This window comes from Salmo salar, chromosome ssa06 (assembly GCF_905237065.1).
Source record: "Salmo salar chromosome ssa06, Ssal_v3.1, whole genome shotgun sequence".
NCBI lineage: Eukaryota > Metazoa > Chordata > Actinopteri > Salmoniformes > Salmonidae > Salmo > Salmo salar.
The window spans coordinates 95,790,711-95,813,102 of record NC_059447.1 but is presented as its reverse complement, the minus strand read 5'-3'; the positions used below and the strand labels follow the sequence as shown (position 1 = coordinate 95,813,102).

The 22,392-nt window shown below is 46.9% G+C and overlaps 1 protein-coding gene and 1 long non-coding RNA gene across 5 annotated transcripts in view; both read right to left on the bottom strand.

The window, feature by feature from the left end:
- agbl5 (AGBL carboxypeptidase 5) overlaps nucleotides 1-22,392 on the bottom strand; it is a 77,224-nt gene that overhangs the window by 39,373 nt on the left and 15,459 nt on the right. For all 3 annotated transcript variants that reach the window (XM_045721254.1, XM_045721256.1, XM_045721255.1), the window contains exons 5-8: nucleotides 19,067-19,244; nucleotides 18,448-18,626; nucleotides 16,989-17,562; nucleotides 6,975-7,144 (exon numbers count right to left, since the gene is read on the bottom strand). In XM_045721254.1, the coding sequence (XP_045577210.1) occupies nucleotides 6,975-7,144; nucleotides 16,989-17,562; nucleotides 18,448-18,626; nucleotides 19,067-19,244 (1,101 nt within the window). The remainder of the gene's footprint in view (nucleotides 1-6,974; nucleotides 7,145-16,988; nucleotides 17,563-18,447; nucleotides 18,627-19,066; nucleotides 19,245-22,392) is intronic.
- Nucleotides 6,023-6,441, bottom strand: LOC123743519 (uncharacterized). Of its 2 annotated transcripts, none has more exons than XR_006770394.1 (3): nucleotides 6,364-6,441; nucleotides 6,187-6,306; nucleotides 6,023-6,072 (listed from the first exon to the last, which is right to left on the bottom strand). It is a non-coding gene; the product is annotated as an uncharacterized lncRNA (long non-coding RNA). The 2 variants fall into 2 exon arrangements; XR_006770393.1 differs by having other exon boundaries at nucleotides 6,064-6,112.

Below are 22,392 nucleotides of genomic sequence, written 5' to 3'. Positions count from 1 at the left end.
AAATGGAGCTGTGATCTGATTTGTCGAAGGGAGGGTGAGGAGGGCCTTGTAGGCATCCAGGAAGTTGGAGTAGCAGCGCGGTCAATGTGTTGATAGAACTTCGGTAGGGTTTTACTCAAATTTGCTTTGTTAAAATCCCCAGCTACAATAAATGCGGCCATAAGGTCCGGTGAAGTTCTTTGAAGGTCGTCGTCGTATCGGCTTGAGGGTGAATATACACGGCTGTGACTACAACCGAAGAGAATTCTCTTGGGAGGTAATACGGTCGGCATTTGATTGTGAGGTATTCTAGGTTGGGTGAACAAAAGGACTTGAGTTACTGTATGTTGTCACAATCACACCATGAGTGGTAAATCATGAAACATACACCCCAGCCTTTCTTCTTCCCGGAGAGATATCTATTTTTGTCAGCGTGATGAACTACTGACAACCAAGCTGGCTGTATATCCCGAGAGAGCCATGTTTCCATGAAACAGAGTATGTTACAATCCCTGATTTCTCTCTGGAATGAGCTCATCTACTTTATTATCCAGAGACTGAACATTAGAAGGTATTAGAAGGTAATATAGTCTGAAGTGGTGTGCGCGCCTCCTGAGTTAAGACTGCTGCAGAGGATAAGTTCATTAAAGTTAACTGCACCTCAAATCGCAGCCCGAATAAATGCTTCAGAGTTCAAATAACAGACACATCTCAACATCAACTGTTCAGAGGAAACAGCGTGGATCAGGCCTTCATGGTCAAATTGCTACAGAGAAACCACTACTAAAAGACACCAATAAGAAGAGACTTGCTTGGGCCAAGAAACACGAGCAATGGACATTAGACCGGTGGAAATCTGTCCTTTGGTCTGATGAGATTTTTGGTTCCATCCGCCGTGTTTTTGTGAGACGCAGAGTAGATGAACGGATGATCTCAACATGTGTGGTTCCCACAGTGAAGCATGGAGGAAGAGGTGTGATGGTGTGGGGGTGCTTTGCTGGTGACACTGTCTGTGATTTATTTAGAATTGCAGACTTAACCAGCATGGCTACCAGCATGGCTACCACAGCATTCTGCAGTGATACGCCATCCCTTCTGGTTTGCGCTTAGCGGGACTGTCATTTGTTTTTCAACAGGACAATGACCAAACACAACTCCAGGCTGTGTAATGGCTATTTGACAAAGAAGGAGAGTCATGGAGTGCTGAATCAGATGACCTGGCCTCCACAATCACCCAACCGCAACCCAATTGAGACGGTTTGGGATGAGTTGGACTGCAGAGTGAAGGAAAATCAGCCAACAAGTGCTCAGCATATGTGGGAACTCTTTCAAGACTGTTGGAAAAGCATTCCAGGTGAAGCTGCACTGGAATTTCCCATATTGACCTTCATGTCTTGAAGTAATGACGAACTGTCATTTCTATTTGCTTATTTGAGCTGTTCTTGCCACAATATGGATCTTTTACCAAATAGGCCTATCTTCTATATACACCCCTACCTTATCACAACACAACTGATTGGCTCAAATGCATTAAGAAGGAAATAAATTCCACAAATTAACTTTTATGAAGGCACACCTGTAAATTGAAATGCATTCCTGGTGACTACCTCATGAAGCTGGTTGAGAGAATGCCAAGAGTGTGCAAAGCTGTCATCAAGGCAAAGGGTGGCTATTTGAATATAAATATTTGTTAACACTTTTTTGGTTACTACATGATTCCATATGTGTTATTTCATAGTTTTTGTCTTCACTATTATTCTACAATATAGAAAATAGTAAAAAATATATATATATATTAACTTGAATGAGTTGGTGTTCTAAAATCTTTGGTAGTATACATATAATTATACAGTGCCAGTCAAAAGTTTGGACACGCCTACTCATTCATTGTTTCTCATCGTCTTTCGGTGCCTTTTGGTAAACTCCAAGTGGGATGTCATGTGCCTTTTACTGAGGAGTGGCTTCCGGCTGGCCACTCTACCAAAGTTTTCCGCCCCCTTGACTTTTCCAAATTTTCTTACGTTTTTGCCTTATTCTCAAATGGATTGAATAGTTTTATTCCCTCATCAATCTACACACAATAATGACAAAGCAAAAACAGGTTTTTACACATTTTTACGAATGTATATAAACATAATAAAACTGAAATATCACATTTACATAATTATTCAGACCATTTACTCACTACTTTGAAGCACTTTTGGCAGCAATTAAAGCCTTGAGTCTTCTTGGGTATGGCGCTACAAGCTTGGCACACCTTTATTTGGGGAGTTTCTCCCATTCTCCTCTGCAGATCCTCTCAAGCTCTGTCAGGTTGGATGGGGAGTGCCACTGTACAGCTATTTTCAGGTCTCTCCAGAGATGTTCGATGGGGTTCAAGTCCGGGCTGTGGCTGGGCCACTCAAGGACATTCAGAGACTTGTCCTGAAGCCACTCCTGTGTTGTCTTGGCTGTGTGCTTAAGGTCGTTGTCCTGTTGGAAGGTGAACCTTCACCCCAGTCTGAGGTCCTGAGCGCTTTGGAACAGGTTTTCATCAAGGATCTCTGTACTTTGCTCTGTTCATCTTTACCTCGATCCTGACTAGTCTCCCAGTCCCTGCTGCTGAAAAACATCCCCACAGCATGATTCTGCCACCACCGTGCTTCACCGTAGGGATGGTGCCAGGTTTCCTCCAGATGTGACGCTTGGCATTCAGGCCAAACAGTTCAATCTTGGTTCAATCTTCCGTCTGGCCACTCTACCATAAAGGCCTGATTGGTGGAGTGCTGCAGAGAAGGTTGTCCTTCTGGAAGGTTCTCCCATCTTCACAGAGGAACTCTAGAGCTCTGTCAGAGTGACCATCAGGTTCTTGGTCACCACCCTGACCAAGGCCCTTCTCCCCGATTGCTCAGTGTGGCTGGACGGCCAGCTCTAGGAAGAGTCTTGGTGGTTCCAAACTTCTTCCATTTAATAATGATGGAGGCCACTGTGTTCTTGGGGACCTTCAATGCTGCAGAATGTTTTTGGTACCCTTCCCCAGATCTGTGCCTCGACACAATCCTGTCTCGGAGCTCTACGGACAATTCCTTGGACCTCATGGCTTGGTTTTTGCTCTGACATGCACTGTCAACTGTGGGACCTTATATAGACAGGTGTGAGCCTTTCCAAATCATGTCCAATGAATTGAATTTATCACAGGTAGACTCCAATCAAGTTGTAGAAACATCTCAAGGATGATCAATGGAAACAGGATGCACCTGAGCTCAATTTTGAGTCTCATAACAAAGGGTCTGAATACTTATGTAAATAAGGTATTTCTGTTTTGTATTTTTAATAAATGTGAGAAAAACATTTTTAAACCTAGTTTCACTTTGTCATTATGCTGTACTTTATTTTGATTGATGAGAGAAAAAATATATATGTAATCCATTTTAGAATAAGGCTGTAACTAGGGATGCACGATATATCGGTGAACATATCGGAATCGGCCGATATTAGCTAAATATTGCCAACATCGATATCGGCCCGATGTCTAGTTTAACACCGATGTTAAAAACCAATGTCAAAAGCTACCGTGCATACCTAATATAACGTAGGTACATTACGTAATATCACTCCGTAAAATGTTGCACTACAGGTGAAACACAGCATTCCTAACCTAGTCCACAATGTCTGCTGTGTGGATCGAGCAGTCAACAAGTCCCGTGTGGCTCAGTTGGTAGAGCATGGTGTTTGCAACGCCAGGGTTGTGAGTTCGATTCCCACGGGGGACCAGTACGGAGAAGAAAACAAATTTATGAAATGTTTGAAATGTATGAAATGTACGCATTCACTACTGTAAGTCGCTCTGGATAAGAGCGTCTGCTAAAATGACTAAAATGTCAAATGTAGGTTGAGCAGTCATTTGAAAGAGTAAGAACATTTCAGCGAAACAACTCAAAGGCGAAATCCATTAAAGCCACGATAATGGAATTCATTGCCCTTGACAACCAACCGTTCTCTGTCGTGGGTGTAGTAGTCCTACGGCTTCGTGCGTAGTGATATTACCTGTGTAGTAGTCCTATAGCTTTGTGCGTAGTGATATTACCTGTGTAGTAGTCCTACGGCTTCGTGCGTAGTGATATTACCTGTGTAGTAGTCCTATAGCTTCGTGCGTAGTGATATTACCTGTGTAGTAGTCCTACAGCTTCGTGCGTAGTGATATTACCTGTGTAGTAGTCCTATAGCTTTGTGCGTAGTGATATTACCTGTGCAGTAGTCCTATAGCTTTGTGCGTAGTGATATTACCTGTGTAGTAGTCCTATAGCTTTGTGCGTAGTGATATTACCTGTGTAGTAGTCCTATAGCTTTGTGCGTAGTGATATTACCTGTGTAGTAGTCCTATAGCTTCGTGCGTAGTGATATTACCTGTGTAGTAGTCCTATAGCTTTGTGCGTAGTGATATTACCTGTGTAGTAGTCCTATAGCTTTGTGCGTAGTGATATTACCTGCGTAGTGATATTACCTGTGTAGTAGTCCTGTAGCTTTGTGCGTAGTGATATTACCTGTGTAGTAGTCCTATAGCTTTGTGCGTAGTGATATTACCTGTGTAGTAGTCCTATAGCTTTGTGCGTAGTGATATTACCTGTGTAGTAGTCCTATAGCTTTGTGCGTAGTGATATTACCTGTGTAGTAGTCCTATAGCTTTGTGCGTAGTGATATTACCTGTGTAGTAGTCCTATAGCTTTGTGCGTAGTGATATTACCTGCGTAGTGATATTACCTGTGTAGTAGTCCTATAGCTTTGTGCGTAGTGATATTACCTGTGTAGTAGTCCTATAGCTTTGTGCGTAGTGATATTACCTGTGTAGTAGTCCTATAGCTTTGTGCGTAGTGATATTACCTGTGTAGTAGTCCTATAGCTTTGTGCGTAGTGATATTACCTGTGTAGTAGTCCTATAGCTTTGTGCGTAGTGATATTACCTGTGTAGTAGTCCTATAGCTTCGTGCGTAGTGATATTACCTGTGTAGTAGTCCTATAGCTTTGTGCGTAGTGATATTACCTGCGTAGTGATATTACCTGTGTAGTAGTCCTATAGCTTTGTGCGTAGTGATATTACCTGTGTAGTAGTCCTATAGCTTTGTGCGTAGTGATATTACCTGCGTAGTGATATTACCTGTGTAGTAGTCCTATAGCTTTGTGCGTAGTGATATTACCTGCGTAGTGATATTACCTGTGTAGTAGTCCTATAGCTTTGTGCGTAGTGATATTACCTGTGTAGTAGTCCTATAGCTTTGTGCGTAGTGATATTACCTGTGTAGTAGTCCTATAGCTTTGTGCGTAGTGATATTACCTGTGTAGTAGTCCTATAGCTTTGTGCGTAGTGATATTACCTGTGTAGTAGTCCTATAGCTTCGTGCGTAGTGATATTACCTGTGTAGTAGTCCTATAGCTTCGTGCGTAGTGATATTACCTGTGTAGTAGTCCTATAGCTTTGTGCGTAGTGATATTACCTGTGTAGTAGTCCTATAGCTTTGTGCGTAGTGATATTACCTGTGTAGTAGTCCTATAGCTTCGTGCGTAGTGATATTACCTGCGTAGTGATATTACCTGTGTAGTAGTCCTATAGCTTTGTGCGTAGTGATATTACCTGTGTAGTAGTCCTATAGCTTTGTGCGTAGTGATATTACCTGTGTAGTAGTCCTATAGCTTAGTGCGTAGTGATATTACCTGTGTAGTGATATTACCTGTGTAGTAGTCCTATAGCTTCATGCGTAGTGATATTACCTGCGTAGTGATATTACCTGTGTAGTAGTCCTATAGCTTCATGCGTAGTGATATTACCTGCGTAGTGATATTACCTGTGTAGTAGTCCTATAGCTTCATGCGTAGTGATATTACCTGCGTAGTGATATTACCTGTGTAGTAGTCCTATAGCTTCGTGCGTAGTGATATTACCTGTGTAGTAGTCCTATAGCTTTGTGCGTAGTGATATTACCTGTGTAGTAGTCCTATAGCTTTGTGCGTAGTGATATTACCTGTGTAGTGATATTACCTGTGTAGTAGTCCTATAGCTTTGTGCGTAGTGATATTACCTGTGTAGTAGTCCTATAGCTTCGTGCGTAGTGATATTACCTGCGTAGTAGTCCTATAGCTTTGTGCGTAGTGATATTACCTGTGTAGTGATATTACCTGTGTAGTAGTCCTATAGCTTCATGCGTAGTGATATTACCTGCGTAGTGATATTACCTGTGTAGTAGTCCTATAGCTTTGTGCGTAGTGATATTACCTGTGTAGTAGTCCTATAGCTTTGTGCGTAGTGATATTACCTGTGCAGTAGTCCTATAGCTTTGTGCGTAGTGATATTACCTGTGCAGTAGTCCTACGGCTTCGTGCGTAGTGATATTACCTGCGTAGTGATATTACCTGTGTAGTAGTCCTATAGCTTTGTGCGTAGTGATATTACCTGTGTAGTAGTCCTATAGCTTTGTGCGTAGTGATATTACCTGTGTAGTAGTCCTATAGCTTCGTGCGTAGTGATATTACCTGCGTAGTGATATTACCTGTGTAGTAGTCCTATAGCTTTGTGCGTAGTGATATTACCTGTGTAGTAGTCCTATAGCTTCGTGCGTAGTGATATTACCTGTGTAGTAGTCCTATAGCTTTGTGCGTAGTGATATTACCTGTGTAGTAGTCCTATAGCTTCGTGCGTAGTGATATTACCTGTGTAGTGATATTACCTGCGTAGTGATATTACCTGTGTAGTAGTCCTATAGCTTTGTGCGTAGTGATATTACCTGTGTAGTAGTCCTATAGCTTTGTGCGTAGTGATATTACCTGTGTAGTAGTCCTATAGCTTTGTGCGTAGTGATATTACCTGCGTAGTAGTCCTATAGCTTTGTGCGTAGTGATATTACCTGTGTAGTAGTCCTATAGCTTCGTGCGTAGTGATATTACCTGTGTAGTAGTCCTATAGCTTTGTGCGTAGTGATATTACCTGTGTAGTAGTCCTATAGCTTTGTGCGTAGTGATATTACCTGTGTAGTAGTCCTATAGCTTTGTGCATGGCCACGCGTCCGCTGCCCTCTTTGCTCTGGCCGTCTCTCTTGTCGCGAGCGTACATGTTCTTCTCCGAGAAGTTACAACCATGGAAGTCAAAGTGGGCGGAGTTCATAGCTATCAGCTTAGGGTACAACATGTTCTCCACCTACACACACACACACACACACACACACACACACACACGTCAGCATTAAGGTACCAAACAAGACCAGGTAGGGGATTTCCGGGGTCACGAATGACGTAAACACACGTTTCCCAGAGCTCCGCCAAGTTGTGACAAACTTAATTTATAACACAGTTTAATTTATCTTTTAATTAATTTCACTTTACTAAGTATTGTTTGCATAGTTTCATATCTCTTTGCTCTTCGGAAAACATTAATAAAATGGCAGTGAATTGCTGAATGGAAGAATTGCTGAAGTAGGCCGCAGCAAAGCCTTGGATTTTCCTGAACGAGCTACCAACTGAAGAGGCAGCCATATCTGTCTGCTCCTGACATATCTGTCTGCTCCTGGCATATCTGTCTGCTCCTGACATATCTGTCTGCTCCTGACATATCCGTCTGCTCCTGACATATCCGTCTGCTCCTGACATATCCGTCTGCTCCTGGCATATCTGTCTGCTCCTGACATATCTGTCTGCTCCTGACATATCTGTCTGCTCCTGACATATCCGTCTGCTCCTGACATATCCGTCTGCTCCTGACATATCTGTCTGCTCCTGACAGTTTCGGTTGCCTTGAACAACAGAATATCCGAAGAAAGGTTTTTCATCTCTTTTCTCTTTGTACAGTGAAAGAAGTGATCAAATCAAAGTTTATTTGTCACGTGCGCCGAACACAACGGGTGAAATGCTTCCTTACAGGCCCTAACCAACTGTGCCATTTTTAAGTAAAACAAATAGGTATTAGGTGAACAATAGGTAAGTAAAGAAATAAAAAACAACAGTAAAAAGACAGGCTATATACAGTAGAGAGGCTATATACAGTAGAGAGGTTATATACAGTAGAGAGGCTATATACAGTAGAGAGGCTATATACAGTAGAGAGGCTATATACAGTAGAGAGGATATATACAGTAGAGACGATATACAGTAGAGGGGCTATATACAGTAGAGGGGCTATATACAGTAGAGAGGCTATATACAGTAGAGGGGCTATATACAGTAGAGAGGCTATATACAGTAGAGGCTATATACAGTAGAGGGGCTATATACAGTAGAGGGGCTATATACAGTAGAGAGGCTATATACAGTAGAGAGGCTATATACAGTAGAGAGGCTATATACAGTAGAGAGGCTATATACAGTAGAGAGGATATATACAGTAGGGAGGCTATATACAGTAGAGAGGCTATATACAGTAGAGAGGCTATATACAGTAGAGAGGCTATATACAGTAGAGAGCCTATATACAGTAGAGAGGCTATATACAGTAGAGGCTATATACAGTAGAGAGGCTATATACAGTAGAGAGGCTATATACAGTAGAGAGGCTATATACAGTAGAGAGGCTATATACAGTAGAGAGGCTACATACAGACACCGGTTAGTCAGGCTGATTGAGGTAGTATGTACATGTAGATATGGTTAAAGTGACTATGCATATATGATGAACAGAGAGTAGCAGCAGCGTAAAAGAGGGGTTGGTGGGTGGTGGGACACAATGCAGATAGCCCGGTTAGCCAATGCGCGGGGACACCGGTTAGTCGGGCTAAACTAGAATGGTCCAAAACACACCAAGACAGTCGTAAAGAGGGCACGACAAAGCCTATTCCCCCTCAGGAAACTAAAAAGATTTGGCATGGGGTCCTCAGATCCTCAAACTTTTCTACAGCTGCACCATCGAGAGCATCCTGACTGGTTGCATCACTGCCTGGTATGGCAACTGTCCGCAAGGCACTACAGAGGGTAGTGCGTACGGCCCAGTACATCACTGGGGCCAAGCTTCCTGCCATCCAGGACCTCTATACCAGGCGGTGTCAGAGGAAGGCCCTAAAAATTGTCAAAGACTCCAGCCACCCCAGTCATAGACTGTTCTCTCTGCTACCGCATGGCAAGCGGTACCGGACCGCCAAGTCTAGGACCAAAAGGCTTCTCAACAGCTTGTTACCCCCCAAGCCATAAGACTCCTGAACAGGTAATCAAATGGTTACCCGGACTATTTGTATTGTCCCGCCACCCCCAACCCCTCTTTTACGCTGCTGCTACTTTCTGTTCATCATATATGCATAGTTACTTTAGGTAGTATGTACATGAATATATAGTTAAAGTAACTATGCCCCTCGTCTTAACGGAGTGTGCTGTTCCATCTTGCCGGTGCAGCATATATCCCGCTAGCTGAATATCCATGTCGTCATTCAGCCACGATTCCGTGAAACATAAGATGTTACAGTTTTTGATGTCCCGTTGGTAGGATATTCGTGATCGTACCTCGTCTAATTTATTGTCCAATGATTGTACGAGTAATATTGACGGTAACGGCAGCTTTCCCACTCGCCTTCTGCGGGTCCTCACGAGGCATCCGGCTCTGTGTCCTCTGTACCCGAGTCTCTTTCTCTTGCCAATAACGGGAATGTCGGCCTTGTCGGGTATTCGCAGTATATCCTGTGCTTCCTGCTTGTTGAAGAAAATATCTTTGTCTAATCCGAGGTGAGTGATCGCTGTCCTGAAATCCAGAAGCTATTTTCTGCCGTAAGATACGGTGGCAGAAACATTATGTACAAAATAAATTACAAATAACGCGAAAAAAAACACATAATCGCACATTTGGTTAGACTATCATAAAACTGTTGCCATTTCTTCCACCGCCATTTTAGTTTAAATATAATCTCTGTAAACAGGACTTGACATAAGAAGGCCACATTCAACTACTGAACTTTCGTCAGCAAGCGAACACAGCCACTAATTGAGTAAACAGTCATATTTCCGTTATTTAAAACATCAGTCTAGTCGACAGCTTGACTGCTATTGCTGTGCTTCCTTCCGAAACATGCAGCAGATCCACAGATGATGCAATCTCTATTGCCACTCCACACTGCCCTTTCCCACCTGGACAAAAGGAACACCTATGTGAGAATGCTGTTCATTGATTACAGCTCAGCGTTCAACACCATAGTACCCTCAAAGCTCATCACTAAGCTAAGGACCCTGGGACTAAACACCTCCCTCTGCAACTGGATCCTGGACTTCCTGACGGGCTGCCCCCAGGTGGTGAGGGTAGGCAACACCACATCCACCACTCTGACCCTCAACACGGGGGTCCCTCAGGGGTGCGTGCTCAGCCCCCTCCTGTACTCCCTGTTCACTCATGACTGCACGGTCAGGCACGACTCCAACACCATTATTCAATTTGCCGACGACACAACAGTGGAGCAGGTTGAGAGCTTCAAGTTCCTTGGTGTCCACATCACCAACAAACTAACATGGTCCAAACACACCAAGACAGTCGTGAAGAGGGCACGACAAAACCTTTTCCCCTCAGGAGACTGAAAAGATTTGGCATGGGTCCTCAGATCCTCAAAAGGTTCTACAGCTGCACCATCGAGAGCATCCTGACTGATTGCATCACTGCCTGGTACGGCAACTGCTTATATAATATAATATTAATATTAATTAATATATATTTTTTTTTTGTTTGTTATTTTTTCATTGTTTTCTATGTAGGCTTGTGGAACAGTTTCCTTTTATTTTGTCGAGGCCATAAGCTGTCATGCTGCCCATGTTATTTCATTTAACACCCTGTTGTCGCTCTACTTGGCACTATTGGTAAACTGTGCTTTCAATAATCTTTTCATATCTTTTTTTCCTCTTTTATAATATAACTGTCACAATGCTGCGCTTGGTAAGAGTTTAGCCTAGCTACTGAACCAGTATGTTTCCTGGAGAGTATTTAGGAGCTTGTATACTGGGGGGACGGGACGGGACTTGTTTGGGAAGACGCTTCAGCGGGTGGGAAGTAGTGGTTTGTTATTTCTTGTTTCAGTCTTCCACTTACATTTAAAAGGCTACACTCAATTCCTCTTCTTCCAAAGGACTCAACAAGCTAATAGGGCCGTCGACTGGGAGTTACGCTGTCTAGTTAGAACTGTAAAAGGTTTGAACCAACCAGTCAAAACGTAGTAGAGTACTTCATCATCTTCAACACAGATTGCTTTCTTACAAGAGACCCATCTGAGAGTTTCAGATCACTTTACATTGTGAAAAGGCTAGGTAGGGTAACTTTATCACTTCATTTTTCAAAATAAATCGAGGGAAGCTGCAAATTCTGATACACAAATTGTTTCCTCCAAGGTTACTTCAGATGCCAATGGCAGATATATTACTGTCACTGACAGAATCTATAATACTCCTTTGATCCTTGCCAGTATCTATGTGCCAAAATGGGATGACGATTTATTTTTTATTTTTACCATGCCTTTGTCTTCACTTCCAGATATGACCTCACACATTAATCTAGGGAGGCGATTTTAATTGCTGGCTTAATCCTACTTTGGATTGTTCCTCCAAAATTAGCACACGTTCTAAGGTGTATTTTCAATCCAGTAGGGAATATTCATTTTTCTCCCGTGTCCATCACACTTAAGAGTGTTGACTACTTCTTCTTAGACAAATATATTTCTTTCCTCTGTACGCTCATGCAATTCCATAGTCATATCTGATCACGCCCCTTCTGACTTTAGAGCTATCAGTTGGTGGTGGGACTGAGCCTCGTGTACCTTGGCGTTTTAATACTCGCACGCGGTCCGATGAAAGTTGTCAACTTTCTGACCGCTCAGTTTTATGTTTTTATAGCTGCTAACAACATCCCTGACATTTCAGCATCTGTTCTGTGGGAGACCTTTTAATAAGGCCTGCAACTGACAACTCGTCTTTTACAGTCAGACAATACTTACGCTACCTCACCATCCCCGAATGTGCACAGGGATCGACTCTCTTCACAAGCTGAATTCAATACCTTGTCACCAGGCCAAATCGAGGGTAAATCTCGACACACTCACTATGAGTATGGTGACAAGGCAAGTAAATTGCTTTCTCATCAACTTTTGCCAGTCTTCTTCTGAATTTTAGAAATTTGTTGATCAAAACACCTACAGGTGCAACAATACACCCCCAGCGAATAAATAACAAGTTTAAGGACTTCTATGCCTCTTTATACACTTCTGAAAAGACTACTGCCCCCTCAACTCGATATTTTTAAAAAATAATCTAACTATTCCAAAAATTGATTCAGTCTCCAAGCTTCAATTGAAGGAACCATTGAAGAGAGACTTCAGAAGCAGCACGTGCAATGCAAGGTGGTAAATGTCCTGGACCAGATGGGTACTCAATATAATTTTATAAGAAGTTTCTGGATAAATTAGCCACGCTCTTGATTAATCCTCTCTCTATCCTTAACACAGGGCTCCATTTCATTGATATTGAATAATAATAAAGACTCTCTCTCCTGCGGGTCCTATCGCCCAACCTCACTGCTCAATGTGGATGTTAAAACTTCTTAAGGATCGGCGTTCCGTCAACGGGACGGTCGTAAATCGTGCTGCGCGTAATTTTTGGGGAGTTGAGAACAAGTCCTTTATTTAACCAGGTAGGCTAGTTGAGAACAAGTCCTTTATTTAACCAGGTCGGCTAGTTGAGAACAAGTTCTCGTTTACAACTGCGACCTGGCCAAGATAAAGCAAAGCAGTGCGACACAAACAACAACACAGAGTTACACATGGAATAAACAAACATACAGTCAATAATACAGTAGAAAAAGTCTATATACAGTGTGTGCAAATGAGGTAGGATAAGGGAGGTAAGGCAATAAATAGGCCATAATGGCGAAATAATTACAATATAGCAATTAAAACACTGGAGTGATAGATGTGCAGAAGATGATGTGCAAGTAGAGATACTGGGGTGCAAAAAAATAAATAACAATATGGGGATGAGGTAGTTGGGTGGGCTGTTTACAGATGGGCTATGTGCAGGTGCAGTGATCTGTGAGCTGCTCTGACAGCTGGTGCTTAAAGTTAGTGAGGGAGATATGAGTCTCCAGCTTCAGAGATTTTTGCAGTTCGTTCCAGTCATTGGCAGCAGAGAACTGGAAGGAAAGGTGGCCGAAGGAGGTGTTGGCTTTGGGGATGACCAGTGAGATATACCTGCTGGAGCGCGTGCTACGGGTGGGTGCTGCTATTGTGACCAGTGAGCTGAGATAAGGCGGGGCTTTACCTAGCAAAGACTTGTAGATGACCTGTAGCCAGTGGGTTTGGCGATGAGTATGAAGCGAGGGCCAGCCAACGAGAGCGTACAGTATCAATGGTGGGTGGTATAAGGGGCTTTGGTGAGAACACGGATGGCACTGTGATAGACTGCATCCAATTTGCTGAGTAGAGTGTTGGAGGCTATTTTGTAAATGACATCGCCGAAGTCAAGGATCGGTAGGATGGTCAGTTTTACGAGGTTATATCAAGATCGCAGATTTTAGAGTAACAACAAATGTCGGTACATAGAAGTGTCTTATATCGTCGGAAAGCTTAAATTCTTGTTAATATAACTGCACTGTCCAATTTACAGTAGCTATTACTGCGAAAAAATGCCATGCTATTGTTTGAGGAGAGCTCCTAACAACAAAACACTTTTTTCAACGCGATAGATTTGATAAATTCACCACTGAAGGTACATTCTGACATTCTGAAAACACTTATTTCCCTCATTAAAATGCAAATCATTTTATAACATTTTTGACATGCGTTTTTCTGGATTTTTTGGTTATTTTGTCTCTCACTGTTCAAATAAACCTACCATTAAAATTATAGACTGATCATTTCTTTGTCAGTGGGAAAATGTACAAAATCAGCAGGGGATCAAATACTTTTTTCCCTCACTGTATAGGATGTTCTGTGTTCCCCTCTGCAGAGTGACTATATATATATATATGATGTGTCCTCTCCCTCTCCCTCACCCCAGCTCCCTCTCCCTCTCCCTCTCTCCAGCTCCCTCTCTCCAGCTCCCCCTCCCCAGCTCCCTCTCCCCAGCTCCCTCTCCCCAGCCCTCTCTCCCTCTCTCCAGCTCCCTCTCCCCAGCTCCCTCTCCCTCTCCCTCTCTCCAGCTCCCTCTCTCCAGCTCCCCCTCCCCAGCTCCCTCTCCCCAGCTCCCTCTCCCCAGCCCTCTCTCCCTCTCTCCAGCTCCCTCTCTCCAGCTCCCTCTCTCCAGCTCCCTCTCTCCAGCTCCCTCTCCCTCTCCCCAGCTCCCTCTCCCTCTCTCAGTTCTCCCAGCTTCAGCTCCCTCTCTCCAGCTCCCTCTCTCAGCTCCCTCTCTCCAGCTCCCTCTCTCCAGCTCCTCGCCCCTCTCCCCAGCTCCCTCTCCCCAGCTCCCTCTCCCCAGCTCCCTCTCCCCAGCCCTCTCTCCCTCTCTCCAGCTCCCTCTCTCCAGCTCCCCCTCCCCAGCTCCCTCTCCCCAGCTCCCTCTCCCCAGCCCTCTCTCCCTCTCTCCAGCTCCCTCGCCCCAGCTCCCTCTCCCCAGCTCCCTCTCTCCAGCTCCCTCCCTCTCCCTCCCTCCAGCTCCCTCTCTCCAGCTCCCTCTCCCCCTCCCCAGCCCTCTCTCCAGCTCCCCCCCCAGCTCCCTCTCCCCAGCCCTCTCTCCCTCTCTCCAGCTCCCCCCCCAGCTCCCTCTCCCCAGCCCTCTCTCCCTCTCTCCAGCTCCCTCGCCCCAGCTCCCCAGCTCCCCCTGCCCAGCTCCGTCTCCCCAGCTCCCTCTCCCCAGCTCCCCCTCCCCAGCTCCCTCTCCCCAGCTCCCTCTCCCTCTCCCCAGCTCCCTCTCCCTCTCCCCAGCTCCCTCTCCCCAGCTCCCTCTCCCCAGCTCCCTCTCCCCAGCTCCCTCTCCTCCTCTGTGGATTAAACTTTATTCAATTGGAGAAGATATAATATACCCTACGGAAGTTCTTCTGTTAAATTCTACCGAATGTGGCAACCTTTCTTTACCAATGTAGAGACACTGCAATTTCCCTCTACCCTACATTCTCCCAAGTCTCTCTCCAAGTCTCTCTCTCCCCAAGTCCCTCTCTCCAAGTCTCCCTCTCTCCAAGTCTCCCTCTCCCCAAGTCTCCCTCTCCCCAAGTCTCCCTCTCCCCAAGTCTCCCTCTCCAAGTCTCCCTCTCTCCAAGTCCCCCTCTCTCCAAGTCTCCCTCTCTCCAAGTCTCCCTCTCCAAGTCTCCCTCTCCAAGTCTCCCTCTCCAAGTCCCCCTCCAAGTCTCCCTCTCCAAGTCTCCCTCTCCCCAAGTCTCCCTCTCTCCAAGTCTCCCTCTCTCCAAGTCTCCCCTCTCCAAGTCTCCCTCTCCAAGTCTCCCTCTCCAAGTCTCCCTCTCCAAGTCTCCCCTCTCCCCAAGTCTCCCCTCTCCAAGTCTCCCTCTCCAAGTCTCCCTCTCCAAGTCTCCCTCTCCAAGTCTCCCTCTCCCCAAGTCTCCCTCTCTCCAAGTCTCCCTCTCTCCAAGTCCCCCTCTCCAAGTCTCCCCCTCCAAGTCTCCCTCTCCAAGTCTCCCCCTCCAAGTCTCCTCTCTCCAAGTCCCCCTCCAAGTCCCCTCTCCAAGTCTCCCTCTCCCCAAGTCTCCCTCTCCAAGTCTCCCTCTCCAAGTCTCCCTCTCCAAGTCTCCCCCTCCAAGTCTCCCCCTCTCCAAGTCTCCCTCTCTCCAAGTCTCCCTCTCTCCAAGTCTCCCTCTCTCCAAGTCTCCCTCTCCAAGTCTCCCTCTCCCCAAGTCTCCCCCTCGAAAGAGTCTCCCTCGAAAGAGTCTCCCTCTCTCCAAGTCTCCCTCTCCAAGTCTCCCTCTCCAAGTCTCCCTCTCCAAGTCTCCCTCTCCAAGTCTCCCTCTCCAAGTCTCCCCTCTCCAAGTCTCCCTCTCCCCAAGTCTCCCTCTCCAAGTCTCCCTCTCCAAGTCTCCCTCTCCCCAAGTCTCCCTCTCTCCAAGTCTCCCTCTCTCCAAGTCCCCCCTCCAAGTCCCCCCTCCAAGTCTCCCTCTCCAAGTCTCCCTCTCCAAGTCTCCCTCTCCCCAAGTCTCCCTCTCTCCAAGTCTCCCCTCTCCAAGTCTCCCTCTCCAAGTCTCCCCCTCCAAGTCTCCCCCCTCCAAGTCTCCCCCCTCCAAGTCTCCCCCTCCAAGTCTCCCTCTCCAAGTCTCCCCCTCCAAGTCTCCCCCTCCAAGTCTCCCCCTCCAAGTCTCCCCCTCCAAGTCTCCCCCTCCAAGTCTCCCTCCCTCTCTCTCCAAGTCTCCCTCCCTCTCTCTCCAAGTCTCCCTCTCCAAGTCTCCCTCTCCAAGTCTCCCCCTCCAAGTCTCCCCCTCCAAGTCTCCCCCTCCAAGTCTCCCCCTCCAAGTCTCCCTCTCCAAGTCTCCCTCTCCAAGTCTCCCTCTCCAAGTCTCCCCCTCCAAGTCTCCCCCTCCAAGTCTCCCTCCCTCTCTCTCCAAGTCTCCCTCCCTCTCTCTCCAAGTCTCCCTCTCCAAGTCTCCCCCTCCAAGTCTCCCCCTCCAAGTCTCCCCCTCCAAGTCTCCCCCTCCAAGTCTCCCTCTCCAAGTCTCCCTCTCCAAGTCTCCCCCTCCAAGTCTCCCCCTCCAAGTCTCCCCCTCCAAGTCTCCCTCCCTCTCTCTCCAAGTCTCCCTCCCTCTCTCTCCAAGTCTCCCTCTCCAAGTCTCCCTCTCCAAGTCTCCCCTCCAAGTCTCCCCCTCCAAGTCTCCCCCTCCAAGTCTCCCTCTCCAAGTCTCCCTCTCCAAGTCTCCCCCTCCAAGTCTCCCCCTCCAAGTCTCCCCTCCAAGTCTCTCTCTCCAAGTCTCCCTCCCTCTCTCTCCAAGTCTCCCTCTCCAAGTCTCCCCTCTCCAAGTCTCCCCCTCCAAGTCTCCCCCTCCAAGTCTCCCCCTCCAAGTCTCCCTCTCCAAGTCTCCCTCTCCAAGTCTCCCTCCCTCTCTCTCTCCCCAAGTCTCCCTCCCTCTCTCTCTCCCCAAGTCTCCCTCCCTCGCTCTCTCTCACCTGCTGGTTTTCGTCTGATAGGCTGTTGCCGTACATGAAGCAGCCGCGTTTGGAAGCGTGGCCATGCAGGTCCACGTAATAGGCCACTCCCCCCTCCTGCACAGGGATTGGTTCCCCGGCTGTGACTGACATCTCCAGAGGTACTGATGTGGGCGTGGACTCTGAGACGCTCTGCGAATCATTCTCGTCTTCACAGCACCTTCCATCCCCCTGCCCCTCCCTCTTCCCGGTCTCCATGGTTACCCAGGCGATCTCCTCCATAACCATGGCGATCTCCGAGGGGGCGGGGTTAGAGTCTTTATCAGCGTTCCGTTGGTTGAGGCTGAGTTCCAGAGGGGTGAGGGGTGGGGCAGGGCTCTGATTGGTGGGTTTGGTGCCGAGGGGAGGTGCTTGAGGTGGGTTGTAGGTGTGTGTGTTAGAGTGTGTGTTGATGTGCGTGTTGGAGTGTGTGTGTGTGGTGCGGTTGTGTGTGTGGTGGTAGAGAAGCAGTGTTTTAGCAGCGTAGATGGAAGGGTGGAGATCAGGACTAGGATTCAGATACTGTCTGTTCAGATTCACCCCTCTAGAGTCAGTCCTGGGGAAGGAGACAGTGAGACAGTGAGTCAGGGAGAGAGGGAGACAGTGAGAGAGGGAGACAGTGAGAGAGGGAGACAGTGAGAGAGGGAGAGAGGGAGAGAGGGAGACAGTGAGAGAGGGAGAGAGGGAGAGAGGGAGACAGTGAGAGAGGGAGAGAGGGAGACAGTGAGAGAGGGAGACAGTGAGAGAGGGAGACAGTGAGAGAGGGAGACAGTGAGAGAGGGAGACAGTGAGAGAGGGAGACAGTGAGAGAGGGAGACAGTGAGAGAGGGAGAACAGTGAGAGAGAGAGAGGGAGACAGTGAGAGAGGGAGACAGTGAGACATTGAGAGAGTGAGAGAGGGAGACAGTGAGAGAGGGAGACAGTGAGACAGTGAGAGAGGGAGAACAGTGAGAGAGGGAGACAGTGAGAGAGGGAGACAGTGAGAGAGAGAGACAGTGAGACATTGAGAGAGTGAGAGAGGGAGACAGTGAGAGAGGGAGACAGTGAGACATTGAGAGAGGGAGACAGTGAGAGAGGGAGACAGTGAGAGAGGGAGACAGTGAGACATTGAGAGAGGGAGACAGTGAGAGAGGGAGACAGTGAGACATTGAGAGAGGGAGACAGTGAGAGAGGGAGACAGTGAGACATTGAGAGAGGGAGACAGTGAGAGAAGGAGACAGTGAGAGAGGGAGACAGTGAGACAGGGAGACAGTGAGAGAGGGAGACAGTGAGAGAGGGAGACAGTGAGACAGTGAGACAGTGAGAGAGGGAGACAGTGAGAGAGGGAGACAGTGAGACAGTGAGAGAGGGAGACAGTGAGAGAGGGAGACAGTGAGAGAAGGAGACATTAACAAAAAGTCTTGAATATTGATCCACAAAGCACCTGTAGTGTTGAGCGTACCTGTAGTGTCCGCGGACGACCCCGTCCGGGTTCAGCATGGGGACGAGTTTGAAGACGAACATGTTGCGGAGGGTGTGAGCTCTGGGGTCGTCATGACGCAGGATGAAGTTTAAAAAGCCCTTAAAGACAAACGACGCTGGCGTCTCCCCTGGGTGGACACGACTACTGAGGAAGAACACCTACACACACACACACACACACACACACACACACACACACACACACACACACACACACACACACACACACACACACACACACACACACACACACACACACACACACACAGAGACACACACACACACACACCACACCACACACACACACACACACATCAACAGACTATACCTTACTGATTAAACATCACCCTGTGGTCAGGGTGTGTGTGCATTTTGTGACTGTGTGCGGGTGCGGGTGCATGACTGTGTGACCGTGTGCGGGTGCGTGACTGTGTGCGGGTGTGTGACTGTGTGCGGGTGCGTGACTGTGTGCGGGTGCGTGACTGTGTGCGGGTGCGTGACTGTGTGCGGGTGTGTGACTGTGTGCGGGTGTGTGACTGTGTGCGGGTGCGTGACTGTGTGCGGGTGCGTGACCGTGTGACTGTGTGCGGGTGTGTTACCTGTTTGCCAGCGAAGCGGTGAGGTCGTGGGGTCTCTGTATCAGGAAACAGTTTGTCCAGGCGATGCTCTCTCTCTTCCTGCATGCCGAGACAGCTGGTGACCGTCAGCAGATCCACTCTGTTACCGTCCAGAGAATAACACAACAACTCCCTGTGGAAGTAGATACTGGCACCACAACTGGAGGGACAGAGAGAGGGAGGGGGAGAGAGAGAGAGAAGAGAGGAGAGAGGGAGAGAGAGAGGGAGAGAGGAGAGAGAGGGAGAGGAGAGAGAGAGAGAGAGAGAGGAGAGAGAGGAGAGAGAGAGAGAGAGAGAGAGGGGGGGAGAGAGAGAGAGAGAGAGAGAGGAGAGAGAGGGAGAGGAGAGAGATGAATATACAGACTACAAATTCCAATTGGCTATACTTAAACTCTTTAACATCATCCTTGGCTCTGGCATCTTCCCTTATCCCTTACATGGAACCAAGGACTGATCACCCCAATCCACAAAACAGGAGATTTGACCCCACATAACTACGGTGGGATATGAGTCAACAGCAACCTTGGGAAAATCCTCTGCATTATCAGACTCGTACATTTCCTCAGTGGAAACAATGTACTGAGCAAATGTCAAATTAGCTTTTTAGCAAGTTACCGTACGACAGACCACGTATTCACCCTGCGCACCCTAATTGACAAACAAACAAACCAAAACAAAGGCAAAGTCTTCTCATGCTTTGTTGATTTCAAAAAGCCTTTGACTCAATTTGGCCTGAGGGTCTGAGGGTCTGAGGGTCTGAGGGCCTGAGGGTCTGAGGGTCTGAGGGTCTGAGGGCCTGAGGGTCTGAGGGCCTGAGGGTCTGAGGGTCTGAGGGTCTGAGGGCCTGAGGGTCTGAGGGCCTGAGGGTCTGAGGGTCTGAGGGCCTGAGGGTCTGAGGGTCTGAGGGTCTGAGGGCCTGAGGGTCTGAGGGTCTGAGGGTCTGAGGGTCTGCTATACAAATTGATGGAAAGTGGTGTTAGGGGAAAAACATACGACATTATAAAATCCATGTACACAAACAACAGGTGTGCGGTTAAAATTGCAGCACCTAGATCTTCTGCACAGGGCCCTGACAGACCTGGGGCCCTGACAGACCTGGGGCCCTGACAGACCTGGGGCCCTGACAGATCTGGGCCCTGACAGACCTGGGGCCTGACAGACCTGGGCCCTTACAATAATGATGATGCAAAAAAGGTCCAGTTGCCAGGACCACGAATACAAATTCCATCTGGACACCGTTGCCCTAGAGCACACAACAAACTAAACATACCTCGGCCTAAACATCAGCGCCACAGGTAACTTCCACAAAGCTGTGAACGATCTGAGAGACGAGGCAAGAAGGGCCTTCTATGCCATCAAAAGGAACATAAAATCTGACATCCCAATTAGGATCTGGCTAAAAATACTCGAATCAGCTATAGAACCCATTACCCTTTATGGTTGCGAGGTCTGGGGTCCGCTCACCAACCAAGAATTCACAAAATGGGACAAACACCCCAAAAGAATATCCTCTGTGTACAACATAAAACATCAAATAATGCAGAACATAATTAGGCTGATACCAGCTAATTATCAAAATCCAGAAAAGAGCCGTTAAATTCTACAACCATCTTAAAGTAAGTGATTCCCAAACCTTCCATAACAAAGCCATCACCTACGAGATGAACCTGTACGCAAACAAAGCATCACCTACAGAGAGATGAACCGGAGAAGAGTCCCCTAAGCAAGCTGGTCCTTCCATAACAAAGCCATCACCTACAGAGAGATGAACCTGGAGGAGAGTCCCCTAAGCAAGCTGGTCCTTCCATAACAAAGCCATCACCTACAGAGAGATGAACCTGGAGAAGAGTCTCCTAAGCAAGCTGGTCCTGGGGCTCTGTTCACAAACACAAACAGACCCCACAGAGCCCCAGGACAGCAACACAATTAGACCCAACCAAATCATGAGAAAACAAAAAGATAATTACTTGACACATTGGAAAGAATTAACAAAAAAACAGAGCAAACTAGAATGCTATTTGTCCCTAAACAGAGAGGACACAGTGGCAGAATAGCAGACCACTGTGACTGACCCAAACTTAAGGAAAGCTTTGACTATGTACAGACTCAGTGAGCATAGCCTTGCTATTGAGAAAGGCCACCGTAGGCAGACCTGGCTCTCAAGAGAAGACAGGCTATGTGCAACACTGCCCACAAAGCGAGGTGGAAACTGAGCTGCACTTCCTAACCTCCTGCCCAATGTATGACCATATTAGAGACACATATTTCCCTCAGATTACACAGATACACAAAGAATTAGAAAACAAACCCAATTGTGATAAACTCCCATATCTACTGGGTGAAATACCACAGTGTGCCATCACAGCAGCAAGATGTGTGACCTGTTGCCACAAGAAAAGGTCAACCAGTGAAGAACAAACACCATTGTAAATACAACCCATATTTATGTTTATTTATTTTACCTTTTGTACTTTAACTATTTGCACATCGTTACAACAAAGCCCATTCTTGCATAACACTCACACCTGTGTTAACGAGAGAATCACTGACATGATGTCAGCTGGTCCTTTTGTGGCAGGGCTGAAATGCAGTGGAAATGTTTTTGGGGGATTCAGTTCATTTGCATGGCAAAGAGGGACTTTGCAATTATTTGCAATTAATCTGATCACTCTACATAACATTCTGCAGTATATGCAAATTGCCATCATGCGAACTCAAGCAGCAAACTTTGTGAAAATTAATATTTGTGAAAATTCTCCAAACTTTTGGCCACGACTGTATAGATACATAATATGACATTTGAAAGGTCTTTATTCTTCTGTGAGTGTAACGTTTACTGTTCATTTTTATTGTTTATTTATTATCTTTGGCAATGTTAACATATGTTTCCCATAAAGCCCTGTGACTGTACCCTCGAATTGAAACTGAAAGAGAAGACAGACAGACCAAGAGGAGAGAGAGGAGAGGGTTAAAACACTGCCTACAGAGGATGGTGTGTGTGTGTGTGTGTGTGTGTGTACCTGTGTGTGTGTGTGTGTGTGTGTGTGTGTGTGTGTGTGTGTGTGTGTGTGTGTGTGTACCTGTGTGTGTGTGTGTGTGTGTACCTGTGTGTGTGTGTGTGTGTGTACCTGTGTGTGTGTGTGTGTGTGTGTGTACCTGTGTGTGTGTGTGTACCTGTGTGTGTGTGTGTGTGTACCTGTGTGTGTGTGTGTGTACCTGGGTGTGTGTGTGTGTGTACCTGTGTGTGTGTGTGTGTACCTGTGTGTGTGTGTGTGTGTGTGTGTACCTGTGTGTGTGTGTGTGTGTGT